The 14,572-nt window shown below is 38.7% G+C and overlaps 2 protein-coding genes across 4 annotated transcripts in view; both read right to left on the reverse strand.

Moving 5' to 3' along the window:
• Positions 1–1,122: 1,122 nt before the first annotated feature.
• Positions 1,123–2,475, reverse strand: LOC147364402 (endogenous retrovirus group K member 25 Env polyprotein-like). Its single transcript, XM_086320797.1, has one exon. The coding sequence runs from the start codon at positions 2,342–2,344 to the stop codon at positions 1,160–1,162; it is 1,185 nt and encodes a 394-aa protein (XP_086176923.1). The 5' UTR covers positions 2,345–2,475; the 3' UTR covers positions 1,123–1,159.
• A 9,263-nt stretch (positions 2,476–11,738) lies between these two features.
• CEP152 (centrosomal protein 152) overlaps positions 11,739–14,572 on the reverse strand; it is a 149,876-nt gene continuing 147,042 nt past the window's right edge. For 2 of the 3 annotated variants that reach the window (XM_086320791.1, XM_086320792.1), the window contains exon 25: positions 11,739–14,133. In XM_086320791.1, coding sequence (XP_086176917.1) covers positions 14,069–14,133 — 65 coding nt within the window. In that variant the 3' untranslated portion in view covers positions 11,739–14,068. The remainder of the gene's footprint in view (positions 14,134–14,572) is intronic. The other variant, XM_086320790.1, reaches the window with a different exon arrangement.

The following is a 14,572-nucleotide window of genomic DNA, read 5'->3' on the forward strand; positions in this document are numbered from 1 at the left end:
AATCTATTAATATGAATTATCACATTGATCTCAGTAAAAATGCATTTAAATCATTTTAGTTAAATACTAAAAGGTATTTTGTAAGAACTGTCATTGTTGGGGATTTTCTCCCTGGGACTTGGAAGTGACGAACCTGAAAGAATGACACTCAGACAGTCTCTTGCAAGGACTGACAAGTTTAGTTCTGCAGTCAAGCCTTTTTATAGAAGCAGGAACAAAGAGCTTAGAGTATACAGCCAGCAGAGTGCATACAGGGTTAACACCTAATCAGTAAAAATATTTCAAGGACAGCGCGCTCTAAGTGACCCATGTGCTTATCCCATAACCCGTTTTCTCAAGCAACATCCTTAATATTTATTATTAAATCTTGGCGCCGGGCATAACCAAAGGCAGGAGATGTTTTTCTGCCCGCAGCACACAAAGCCGGGGTACTTCTGGCCCTTCGCCATTTTCCCAAGGACTTCCTCCAACCAGCTATTTTGTACTGCGCTTCCCAACATAGCCTCCTTTTGTTTTTAATTTAAGCACGGCAGTTGCTAGTTAGACTCCGTTGTGGGAGGCATGGAGTCTTGAGTAGAGACATCTATATCCTATAAGCAATGACAGAAAAAGCAGGGTGATTAATACATATATAAAAATGTTGCTTCCTGAAAACCAAGCTCTAGGGTCTAGAGATGATAGGGTTTTAGTTAAAGTATCATAAAATTGAGTGCTGTACAATTCCTTAGGTACCTTAACTTGAAAATTAGCAATTTGTTGTTTCAACAGATTGATGTCTAAACTTGAGTTATCTGTGAGATCCTGCAAATGCACTTTAACTTTATCCCAAGGATATTCAGTGCTATTGTAGGGCATGTTAGTCAGACAAAAAGAAGTAAAATTCCAGTGACAACGTATACGTGTTTGGAAAGTCAGTTGCTGCACTTGATCTCCTAAGTGGATAACCACAGTTTGTAACTCATTAATTCGTGTTTGTAATTGCTGATCTATTTGAGCTTGTTGAGTCCAAAGATCATGAGAGTCTTTGTGCCAAGCAGTGATAAAATCATAATTTTGTATAGAATTATGTAAAGCCATATCAGACAAAGTTCCTACAGTCACAAGAGAAATAAGGCTTAAGATGCCTGCAATAATCCACCCAATGATGCACTTAGATCACCTAAGTCCGTCCAGTTTTCAACAATACAGAAAGAAATACAGAATCAGTCCAAGGTTCAGTTAAGCTTACGGGAAGCCATAACTCAGATCTTTGTTTAATTAGTGCAATGCTAGCATTGTGATATGAAATGGTGTGATTAAAGCAGGTATACAATGCACATGCAGTACAATTGACAATCTTGGCCGATAAGTCAACATCAAAATGCCCTACAATAAACAAGTATGGAAGGTGAACACACGATTGAATATAGCCAGTACTACTGTATAGGAAGGTATAATTAGAAGGACGAAACACACCCACAGTCCCATAAACACTAGCGAAGTGCTCTAAGGCTGCTGGAATTTTCCAAATGTGCCATTGCTCTGGCCCCACAATGGGGACGACAATCCTGGGACGTGGGGGCGATAAGCCCCCATTATACCAATTCAGCAATATGTCCTTATCAGTCCAGAAACTTGTCTTAGATTTATGAAAGCCTCCAATGCTTGATTTATTAAACCAGGAGCAATTATGATGTTCCTCCTGCTCTTCAGAACAGTTTACAAACGACCCGTGAGGTCCCCAGTCAACAAATTTAAATGTATGATTATTATGATTTTGCTGAATTATAGAAACTTTCCCAAATTGGCCTCGACAATCAGACCAATGTAACGGTTGTATCTCCTGTTTTCTTCTCCAAGATACAGTATGACATGAAGGTTCCTCTGGTTGAAAAAGGGAGTTCAAATAGTTGGCTATCTGGCTTGGATAATGTCGCTTGGAGCCATTAAGTAAGAAAGATGCGGTAGCAAACATTCCCAGACGCAAAGCAGTCCCATTGTTGGCAGAGTATGCCCACCACTGTGGGAAGATAGTCATGCAAAGGGGATGAGATCCGAAACAGATAGGCAAGGTTTTGAATCCCACGGGAATGTTGATTGGCTTTCCTTCATCTTCTTCATGAATTGGTCGCTTTATGGACCAGGGACTTGGAAAATGCATGCTATCATTAGTAAAGATCATAGGGGCTTTATCTACCCAATCCACTATGGAAAGAAGTGGTGAGTTGGGTATGTATGCCCAATAAACATATTCTGCACTTACCCCAGAGGAACAGGAAAGAACAGCTAACATTGCCAGAAACAGCTTATCCGGAGTCATAGGAGTTCCAGTACTCTTCAGTGTCTGCTCAGCCTGACGAGTCATGTTTTTCACTTGAACCCATGTCAGGTAAGGATTCAGACAATGGTGTTTCCTCACTGGCTCCTCCAGGGTCGTTGACGAGACCCTTCACGTCAACTTCGTCACTTCCCGAGGGAGTCCGGTCTTGGGGTCCCTCTCGGTAACGTACATGGTGAAGGGGAACCCAGATTTCCTCTCCATCTGCAATGACAAGACCATAATCCTTGCCTAGGAGTCGTAAGATTCCTCGCAGCCACTGATTAAATTGCTTATACCATATTGGTGTATTGATTTCTAATTTGCTGTTTTTGTCTTCTGCAAAATGTCTATCTGCACGAGTATCAGAATTATTTTTTGTTAAGTTTAAAAAATTTAGGGAATAAAGAGTTAAAGATAATAATAATTGAGGGTTCATAGGATAAGAAGTGTATCTCCTCTTCCATATTCCCCCTTTCTGTTTTAATAAATGAGTTTTTAGGGTGCGGTGGGCTCTTTCAATAATGGCTTGACCCTGAGGATTATAGGGTATTCCTGTAATGTGTGTTATGTTCCATTCTGATAAAAATGAATGAAAAGAATGCAAGGTGAATGCAGGTCCATTGTCTGTTTTCAAGATGGAAGGAATCCCCATAACGGGGAAGGTGAGTAAGAGTACGGAAATGGCGTGTTTACTGGATTCTCAAGAGACAGGTACTGTCCAGATAAAGTCAGAAAATGTATCTATTGAGACAAAAAGCAAAGAAAAATTTCCTAAGGAGCAGTGAGTGAAGTCAGATTGCCAAAGGGAATTAGGTTGTTGCCCCCGGGGATTAACTCCTGAAATCGTAGTTCATAAGTGCAGAGGGGAGCAGACATCACAGGTTTAAATAATATGTTGTGCTTCGATGAGAGGAATATGGTATTTAGAGTGCAATCTGTTAGCATTGGTATGAAGATTAGCATGTTCGTCACTGGCAGACGTAAAAATGGGAGCTTGAGCCTGTCAACAGCATCATTTCCTGCAACCAGAGGGCCAGGTAAACCTGAATGAGCACATACATGTGCAATAAAGAAAGGTTCCGTACGTGAGCAAATTAAAGCTTGAGTCTGTGAAAAGAGAGTATATAATTCTTCATCAAGGTCGTATAAAAAGGCGGTAACAAAGTCAGGAAAAAGGGAAGCAAGGTATTTGGAATTAGTATATACGTTGAAGGATGATGGTTGAAGAATAATGTTGGTAAAGCATACAACTCAACTCTTTGTACTGAAGAATAGGTAGTGGGTAATTTCTCTTTGATATCAGGGCTGACAATCCCTGCTATGCCTTTCTTGTTGCCATCAATGAAATAGGTGGAAGCACTGGAAATAGGCTGGGATGCAATGATATTAGTTACAATGAATTTAGTACATTGTAGAAAGTCCCATAATTTTCCTTCTGGCCAATGAAATGAGATAACATTTTGAAAATCACTTAATGCCATTTGCATGGTCAAGTTATTCTGTAAGGCAGTTTGCAATTCCTTTTTTGTCAAGGGAACATGTATTGCATATGGATCAAATCCAGTCAAAGTTTGTATATGGCTTCTTCCTGACACAATTAAGTGCCCTATTTTCTCAATATATGATGCAGTTTTTTTAGACTGTTTAGTGTGTAAATATACCCATTCTATTGGGCTATGCTGAGCTATATTTGCAGTGGGCAAATGTTCAGTGGAGAATATATATAAAGAAACTGGTTGATCATAATCTATGCTATACTATGCTAAGTCACTTCAGTCGTGTCCGACTCTGTGCGACCCCATAGACGGCAGCCCACCAGGCTCCCCCATCCCTGGGATTCTCCAGACAAGAACACTGGAGTGGGCTGCCATTTCCTTCTCAAATGCATGAAAGTGAAAAGTGAAAGTGAAGTCGCTCAGTCGTGTCCGACTCTTAGCAACCCCATGGATTGCAGCCTACCAGGCTCCTCCGTCCATGGGATTTTCCAAGCAAGAGTACTGGAGTGGGGTGCCATTGCCTTCTCCGGATCATAATCTAGCCGAATTGAAAAAGATTGTTGAATGCGTTTCTCCACTAAGGCCAGTTCTTCTTTGGCCTCTTTTGTTAGCTGCCTAGGGCTATTAGGGTCAGGGGATCCCTCTAAAATTTTAAATAGATTTTGTAAGGCATAGGTGGGGATGCCGACAGATGGCCACAGCCAATTAATACCTCCTAGCAATTTTTGAAAATCATTCAGCGTGCGTAGAGACTGCACAGAAATTTGAGTTTTTTGAGGTTTGATTTTAGATTCTTCCATAACATGTCCTAAATAATTAAAGGATGCTTTCCATTGAATTTTATCTGGTGCAACAAGCAGGCCATGATTTTGAAGAGTAGTAGTAACTTCATTGTATAACTGTTGCAAATAGAGTTCAGAGTCCATAGAAAGAAGTATATCATCCATGTAATGAATTATAAACACAGTAGGATACTTATCTCTAATGGGTTGTAATAAAACAGATATGAAATATTGGCAAATGGTAGGAGAGTTCATCATTCCCTGAGGTAGCACCTTCCATTGAAATCTTTTAACAGGAGCCATGTGATTTATAGAAGGAACTGAAAAGGCAAAATGTTTTCTATCTTTAGGGTGCAGAGGTATAGTAAAAAAGCAGTCTTGTAAGTCAATAATAACTACAGAACATCCTTTTGGTACCATAGAAGGGGAGGGCAATCCGGGTTGTAAGGGCCCCATAGGTAACATGGTATTATTAACATTTCTTAAATCTATTAACATTTGCCATTTTCCTGATTTCTTTTTTATTACAAAAACAGGAGAATTCCACAGGGAAAATGAAGGTTCTATATAAGCTTTTTGTAATTGTTCATTTACTAATTGCATAAGAGCTGCCAATTTTTCTTTAGTTAGGGGCCAGTGAGGTGTCCATACTGGGGTATCAGATTCCCAATCGAGAGGCAGTGGTGTTAACTCAATGGCGCCCATTAAAAAGGTTCATTTAAAGAAATTGTGGCTTTCATTTGTTCAAGAAAATCCCGTCCCCATAAATTGATAGGGATATTAGTAATATATGGTTTAAGATAAGCTACAATTTGATCAGGGCCATACACTTGTAAATAGGATGCATTGACAAAAGTTTGTGTGGCATCAGCTTCATCCACTAATAGTCTAGAAGGAGCCACAACTTTACCCCAATCAAGGGGCCATTCTGCAGCTCTAATGATTGAAATGTTAGCTCCTGTATCTAGCATGCCTGTGAAATTTTTTCCCTGTATGCATAAAGTGAGCATGGGTTTCTGATGTTCCTTTAATAAGGTGGATAGTGCAGCAGTAAGGTTGGTACTGCCAAAGCCTCCCTGCCGAACTTTATCAGATGCCTTCATTGGTTTGACATTTGGTAAAAGTAATAATTGTCCAAAACGTTCCCCTGTTTGTAAGTATACATTTCCCATTTTCATAACATTTACCATAACATGTATTTCCCCTTCATAATCTTCATCCACAACACCAGTCGATACCACTAAACCTCTCATTGTGCAGCTACTATGTCCCAAAATCAGTCCCACTGTCCTGGGTGGAATCGGGCCATAATATCCAGTGGGAATATCCAGGAGAAGGGGACGACAGAGGATGAGATGGCTGGATGGCATCACTGACTCGATGGACGTGAGTCTCAGTGAACTCCGGGAGTTGGTGATGGACAGGGAGGCCTGGCATGCTGCGATTCATCGGGTCGCAAAGAGTGGGACATGACTGAGCGACTGATCTGATCTGATCTGATCTGTATAATTCTATTAGTTCCATATCATAAGGACTAGGTGTATCAATGCAAGCACTCTTAGATGTAGCTGCTTGTAGCATCATAACGCTAGGTCCTCCTTTTGTAGCGGGGCTAGAGGACGGCCCCTTTATCAGTTTCCCTGTTGTTTTTGTTGTGCACCAGGTTCGTGTTTCTACCCTTATCAAATTTAGAATGACATTCATTCAGCCAATGGAACCCCTTTTTACATCTTGGACATACTCCTGGGGGTCTCTTCTTACTAGAAGTAGTATTATTTTTTCCGGCCTGTGTTGGCATGCGACATTGTTTTCTTCATATGGTTGGGCTTCCCACAGTAAAAACATTTGGCATTAGCAGCTTTCTGTACATTCAAGGTTTCTAATGTCGCCAATTTTGCTCTATGGGAACTAGATCTGATATCCTTATAAGCTTTCAAATAGTCCATAAGAGAGCTAGTCTCTCCAATTGGTCTAAGCATGGATTGACATTCCTCATTAGCATTTTCAAAAGCAAGTTGTTTTAAAATAATATTTTGTAAAGTCATATCCTTAATAGAATTTTCAATTGCATCCTTTAATTTCCCTATAAATTGAGAATATTCCTCCTCATGTCCTTGAATAATCTTAACAAATGAACCATCAGAGTTAGCGCTATCAACCTTTGTTATGCCCTGCAGGCAGTTTCTTTAATGAAATGTAACATCCTAGGGGTAATATTAGCTAATTGCACCATTACATCAGCCATAGTCCCTGTTCCAGTCAGTATATCGTAAGTTAAATCGGCAGGGTTACCACGAGATTACTGGTCAATCATCAGCTGTCGGGCCTCATCACTAACCCACATTTGCCACTGCAGTAATTGTTGAGGATTTAAAATCATCTTTGCTACTTGAAAAAAAATCATATGGCATCCAATGGTCAGCCCATCCTCTGAGAAATTCTATACATTAAGGAGAAGTAGGTCCATACAGAGTACATGCTTTCTTAAAGTTAGACAACATGCCAAAATCTACACTGGCCCAAGAATTTTGACCCTGGACAGGTTGATAAAATTCTATTGGGAAAGCAAAAGCACAAGCAGGCATCTCCCGAGGAGGAGTGAAGCAGTTAGTACAAGCAAGGTTAGCAACTGCAGTTACAGATGGAGCAGGATGAAATGAAATGATCTCCATTCTAAGTGGCTTCAGTTTTGACACATCCTGTATATATATGTCTCTAAGTTGTTTTTCTAAGAATTGTGTCTGATTGAGCATAACATTCTTATATTTCAAAGCACCTTGCATATCTTGTTCTTTAAACTCATATTCATGTAAAGATTGAAGAATTTTTACTTCCAAATCAACATTATGCCCTTCAATTTGTTCTATGATAGCCCGTATGAGTGACCATGTAACCCCTGCTGATATGCTCGCAAAACATTATTTTTAACCCTTTTTCTATATGTCTAGATTGAGTGTCCCCTCTTCTGGGAACCATGAATTGTTCCAGTAAAATATGATAGCAGTTGTTCAACTGATCTCTTGAAACATTAACACCGTTTTGTTTCAAAAAATGATGCATTATAGAAATGAAAGGAATTTTACTGTTATGTTGTCCCATCCTGCTTACCTCTTTCTGCCGGGGCTCATCGCTTTGCTCAGCCTTCCTTTCAAGTCCCTGTTCGTGTCGCCACTTGTGGGGATTTTCTCCCCGGGACTTGGAAGCAACCAACCTGAAAGAATGACACTCGGACAGTCTCTTGCAAGGACTGACAAGTTTAGTTCTGCAGTCAAGCCTTTTTATAGGAGCAGGAACAAAGAGCGTAGAGTATACAGCCAGCAGAGCGCATACGGGGTTATCACCTAATCAGTAAAAATATTTCAAGGACAGCGTGCTCTAAGTGACCCATGTGCTTATCCCATAACCCGTTTTCTCAAGCAACATCCTTAATATTTATTATTAAATCTTGGCGCCGGGCATAACCAAAGGCAGGAGATGTTTTTCTGCCCGCAGCACACAAAGCTGGGGTACTTCCGGCCCTTCGCCATTTTCCCAAGGACTTCCTCCAACCGGCTATTCTGTACTGCACTTCCCAACATCATTCAATTACTAGTAAAAAAAAGAATCAAAGGGATTTATATAAAGTGAGTTTAAAATTGTTTAAAATCAAATCCAATAGCATGCTTAAACATTCAGAGCATGAGCTGGATAAGATTATAGTTATTGTGTTTAAAAAAAATAAGGGATGAGGGGGTTTATGATTCATTATTAAACTGTGGAAAATTCTGAAAGAGATGGGAATACCAGACCACCTGACCTGCCTCTTGAGAAATCTGTATGCAGGTCAGGAAGCAACAGTTAGAACTGGACATAGAACAACAGACTGGTTCCAAATAGGAAAAGGAGTACGTCAAGGCTCTATATTATCACCCTGCTTATTTAACTTATATACAGAGTACATCATGGGAAACGCTGGGCTGGAAGAAGCACAAGCTGGAATCAAGATTGCCGGGAGAAATATCAATAACCTCAGATATGCAGATGACACCACCCTTATGGCAGAAAGTGAAGAGGAACTAAAAAGCCTCTTGATGAAGGTGAAAGTGGAGAGTGAAAAAGTTGGCTTAAAACTCAACATTCAGAAAACTAAGATCACGGCATCTGGTCCCATCACTTCATGGGAAATGGATGGGGAAACAGTGGAAACAGTGTCAGACTTTATTTTGGGGGGCTCCCAAATCACTGCAGATGGTGATCACAGCCATGAAATTAAAAGACGCTTACTCCTTGGAAGGAAAGTTATGACCAACCTAGATAGTATATTCAAAAGCAGAGACATGACTTTGCCAACAAAGGTCCGTCTAGTCAAGGCTATGGTTTTTCCAGTGGTCATATATGGATGTGAGAGTTGGACTGTGAAGAAAGCTGAGCACCAAAGAATTGATGCTTTTGAACTGTGGTGTTGGAGAAGACTCTTGAGAGTCCCTTGGACTGCAAGGAGATCTAACCAGTCCATTCTAAAGGAGATCAGTCCTGGGTGTTCATTGGAAGGACTGATGTTGAAGCTGAAACTGCAGTACTTTGGCTACCTCATATGAAGAGTTGACTCACTGGAAAACACCCTGATGCTGGGAAAGATTGAGGGCAGGAGGAGAAGGGGATGACAGAGGATGAGATGGCTGAATGGCATCACCAGCTAGATGGACATGAGTTTGGGTGGACTCCGGGAGTTGGTGATGGACAGGGAGGCCTGGCGTGCTGCAATTCATGGGGTCGCAAAGAGTCAGACATGACCGAGCTACTGAACTGAACTGAACTGAATAAGGACTTTTAGAAAACAACAAGCATATATTAAACAAATTTAAACAAATGTATTTACTATAGATACTTCAAAGCCTTCTTAGCCACCAGGGAAGCACAAATGTATAAATATGGGTCTCCAAACATATTTGACTCCTGAACTCTTCTTTTAAAGAATATCAGATGGGACTGTGAGAATCAGTGCTACAAAAACATTCCCTTTTCAAGCAGATAAAAGGCAAGAATGGATCCTATTACCACAATGATTTAAAATTATTCTAGAAGTGTTAACCAATACAATAAGAGAAGCTAACAAAACAAAGGATATATATTTTTTGAAAAGGAAAAAGAAAATCATTGTTGTTTACTGATAATGACTGCCTTCCTAGCCAAACAAGAAAAGTAACTGGAAGACTATCAAAACTAGTAAGAAATCAGCTTTTTACAAATGAACACATAAAATCATTTCCTTTTGTTCCAATATTAGTCCAATAGAAATTACAATACAGAACAAAAAATTAAAAATTTCTAGGAATAAACTTAAGGAATATGCAGGAGCAGCATACAAAGAAAGCAAAGTAATGCAACTAGAGAAATTTTCTGAAAAATATAAAAAATTAAAAATACAAATGTATTAAATTTAAAATAGATAACCAACAAGGACATACTGTACAGAATAAGGAACTCTACTCAATATTTGGTAATAACTTAAATAGGAAAAAATAGAAAAAGAATAGATACATGTATGTGTATAACTGAATCACTTTGCTATAAACCTGAAACACAACATTGTTGAGCAACTATAGTCCAATATAAAATAAAAATTAATAAAAATAATAAAAAGTAGAGGTAACGTCTCAAACTGAAAAATCCAATATCACTAACGTATTAACTTTATCTAAGTTAATCAAATTCCATTTTAAAACCTTAGAATGATTAAAAATTTCATCTAGAAAGCTATGAATAACAGCCAAGCACTAAAGATGAAATCAGAAAAGAATAAGTCTATGTATCAAAAAACAAAAGCCACCATAAATATTACAAAGGAACACAACAAACTGAGGACAATATTTACGTTATCTATGAAACAAGGAAAACACTTGAGATGTAAAAAAAGGAACAAATAAAACAAATTAAACCTCCACCATAGGTAATTGTAAGAAATCTAGTCTCCTATTTGATATTTCTTGAAATATCAAGAGACTTACTCTTTTGCATGGTTGCTCACCAACTCCACTCCAAACTCCCACCTGTGTTTTCCCCTATATGGCCTCTCCCACTTCAGAACAACCATCTGATGTCCACATGTTCACAGGAAATTCCATTTCTTATATACAAATCTTCTCCCTCAGCCCCACTCCACCCCAAGATAATAACCTCTAGGCTTCAGTAATTTTTATAACTATTAATACTTTTCCTTATAAGGAAGGACCTGGGAAAACAAGTACAACAGAGTCATGCTCCAAATCCCATTTCCCTCAAGAGTGAACTCTTCACAATGCTTCCTGCTCATTCTTCCTAAGGTCCTCCAGGCTCAACTCCCACACAGATACACTTCTCCATAAAAGAAATAATTTTCACAGAATTCAGTCTAAAAGTGTTGCCTGTCCATGTACATATAAACACATTCAATAACATGCAAATTAAAACTACAGGAAAAGAGTCTTTCTTTATACAATGAGCAAAGATTAAATAGAAAACCCAGAATTAGGAAGGACGTGGGTACTGGCTACTCTCTTACAATAACAAGAGGGAGCATTAAATAGTTCTAGAAGACCAATAGGCATTCAGCATCAAAATGCATAAAAATATGCACACTCTGACTCAGAAAATTTATTTCTAGGCATTAATTTTAAGTAAATTATTGGACAAATGCCTATGGATCAGCAATATTTGTTACAATATTGTTTGTAATAGCAATAAAATATATATAATAGAATGGATATTATATAGCCATTAACTATTGTTATAGATATTGCTCTATATTAACTGGTTGAAGGGGAGCTTTCCAAAAAGACATATTCTTGGACTTACTCTTCTTAGGGTCTGATTAAGCAGGTGTAGAATGTGTTTGAGAATCAGAATTTGTTAGAACTTTCTAGGGACTTCTGATACAGAAGAATTCCCTTATAAGACATGAAAGTTTATATTGAAGTTACCTGAATTACAATATTGGTGCCATAACTACGGACACTAATGAGACAAAATAAAAGGTCAGAAACAAACAGTTATATATGAAAATAGTTACATGATTTTGGAGGACTATTAGAACCTTTGTCCAGTGAAAAATTATTTGTTTATATATCAAATTCTCAAAGAAAAAACTCTGTATTCAGAAAATTTTAAATTATGAAATAAAATAAATAAATTTCTTCACCTGTCCCCTTTAAAACATCCAAACAACTCTCTAAATTTATTTTTTGAGTTAAAATGCAAATGATCAGATTTCTTTGAGTTACAGAGTTGGAAAAGACTCCTTTTTTCAACCTAAAATATTAAACCTGAACAATCACCATAGTAGATAATAATTTATAGCAGAGGGATATAGTATTATACCCTATCAACTTATCTACTTTCCTTTTTCCTTCTGAGGGAAAGTAAGCTGGTTAACTCTAGACTAATCATCTAACTAACTAACTAAACTAATCTATCAGTTCAATATCAGTTCAGTCGCTCAATTGGTCCAACTTTTTGTGACCCCATGGAGTACAGCACCAGGCTTCCCGGTCCATCATCAACTCCTGGAGCTTGTTCAAACTCATGTCCATTGAGTCAGTGATGCATCCAACCATCTCATCTTGTGTCTGCCCTTCTCCTCCTGCCTTAAATCTTTCCCAGCATCAGGGTCTTTGCTAATGAGTCAGTTCTTCCCATCAGGTGGCCTAAGTATTGGAGTTTCAGCTACAGCATCAGTCCTTCCAATGAATATTCAGGACTGATTTCCTTTAGGATTTATTGGTTGGATCTCCTTGCAGTCCAAGGGACTCTCAATAGTCTTATCCAACACCATAGTTCAAAAGCATCAATTCTTCAGCACTCAACCTTCTTTATGGTCCAACTCTCACATCCATACATGACTACTGGAAAAACCATAGCTTTGACTAGACAGACCTTTGTCAGGAAAGTAATATCTCTGCTTTTTAATATGCTGTCTAGGTTGGTCATAGCTTTTCTTCTAAGGAGCAAGGGTCTTCTAATTTCATGGCTGCAGTCACCATTTGCAGTTATTTCAGAGCTCAAAAAAATAAAGTCTGTCACTGTTTCCATTGTTTCCCCAGCTATTTGCCATGAAGTGATGAAACTGGATGCCATGATTTTAGTTTTCTGAATGTTGAGTTTTAAGCCAGTTTTTTTCACTCTCCTCTTGCACTTTCATCAAGAGGCTCTTTAGTTCTTCTTCATTTTCTGCCATAAGGGTAGTGTCATCTGCATATCTGAGGTTATTGATATTTCTCCTGGCAGTCTTGATTCCAGCTTGTGCTTCATCCAGTCTGGTATTTCGCATGATGTACTTATATTAAGTTAAAAGGGTGACAATATACAACCTTAATGTACTCCTTCCCCTATTTGGAACCAGTCCGTTGTTCCATGTCCAGTTCTAACTGTTGCTTCTTGACCTACATACACATTTCTCAGGAGGCAGGTAAGGTGGTCTGGTATTCCCACTTTAAGAATTTTCCACATTTTGTTGTGATCCACACAGTCAAAGGCTTTGGAGTAGTTAATGAAACTGAAGTAGATGTTTTTCTGGAACTCTCTTGCTTTCTCTGTGATCCAATGGATGTTGGCCATTTGATCTCTGGTTCCTCTGCCTTTTCTAAATCCAGCTTGAACATCTGTAAGTTCTCAGTCCATGTACGGTTGAAGCCTGGCTTGGAGAATTTTGAGCATTACTTTGCTAATGTGTGAGATGAGTGCAGTTGTGTGGTAGTTTGTATATTCTTGGAATCCCTGGTAGCTCAGAGGATAAAGCTTCTGCCTGCAATGCAGGAGACCCGGCTTCGATCCCTGGGTTGGGAAGATCCCCTGGAGAAGGAAATGGCAACCCACTCCAGTATTCTTGCCTAGAGAATCCCATGCACAGAGGAGCCTGGCGGGCTATAGTCCTTGGGGTCGCAAAGAGTCGGACACAACTGAGCGACTTCACTTCCCTTCACTTTGAACATTCTTTGGCATTGACTTTCTTTGGGATTGGAATGAAAACTGACCTTTTCCAGTCCTGTAGCCACTGCTAAGTTTTCCAAATTTGCTGGCATATTGAGTGTAGCACTTTCACAGCATCATCTTTTAGGATTTGAAATAACTCACCTGGAATCCCATCACCTCCAATAGCTTTGTTCGTAGTGATGCTTCCTAAGGCCCACTTGACTTTGGACTTCAGGATGTCTGGTCTAGGTGAGTGATCACATCATCATGATTATCTGGGTCATGAAGATCTTTTCTGTATAGTTCTGTGTATTCTTGTCGCTTCTTAATATCTTCTGCTTCTGTTAGGTCCATACCATTTCTGTCCTTTATTGTCCCATCTTTGCATGAAATGTTCCTTAGGTATTTCTAATTTTCTTGAAGAGATCTCTAGTCTTTCCATTCTATTGCTTTCCTCTATTTTTTTGCACTGATCACTTAAGAAGGCTTTCTTATCTTTCCTTCGTATTCTTTGGAAGTCTGCATTCAGATGAGTATATCTTTCCTTTTCTGTTATCTTTTTCTGTTCAATATACCTTCTTCCATTTCTTCATGATCATGATAAAGAAGCAGAAGCCATACTTGGATAACACTGTTCAAAGGTAAAAAAAAAAAAAATGTAAAGATGCCATAGAATATTAGTCTGATAAAGGAATACTTTTCAAGTTAAAACAATGAAGACAGAACTTTGTCTCTTGAATTAATGGTCTTTTATTCAGAGAAATAACTTTTTTACATATAGATAAAACACCAGTAATCACTAAAGTCAGATCCATCCTTCTGAGGCTTAGAGAGAATGAAAAAAAGAAAAACCCTAAGAGTGGCTACAATTCTCAGCACTTTTTACAGAGTGTGGCATGTGCCTGTCTGGGTGATGATAGAGTTGGTTTGATAGCCTATGGACTCCTAAGTAAGTCAACTTCCTCCAAGTTTGTCAAGGGTATTAAATAAGCTAACAAATATAAAGCACTTAAAATGTTCCTGACACATACATAGAAATTATTATGCAAATGTTAGCATCAGCATGTAAG

The sequence above is a fragment of the Bos grunniens genome, chromosome 10, assembly GCF_055505025.1.
Source record: "Bos grunniens cultivar Pamir isolate PY7600 chromosome 10, Bosgru_T2T1.0, whole genome shotgun sequence".
Lineage (NCBI taxonomy): Eukaryota > Metazoa > Chordata > Mammalia > Artiodactyla > Bovidae > Bos > Bos grunniens.

Bases quoted from the DNA above. Each gene is read 5' to 3' on its own strand.
- LOC147364402 (XM_086320797.1), bottom strand. From the start codon at position 2,344: ATGACTCGTCAGGCTGAGCAGACACTGAAGAGTACTGGAACTCCTATG.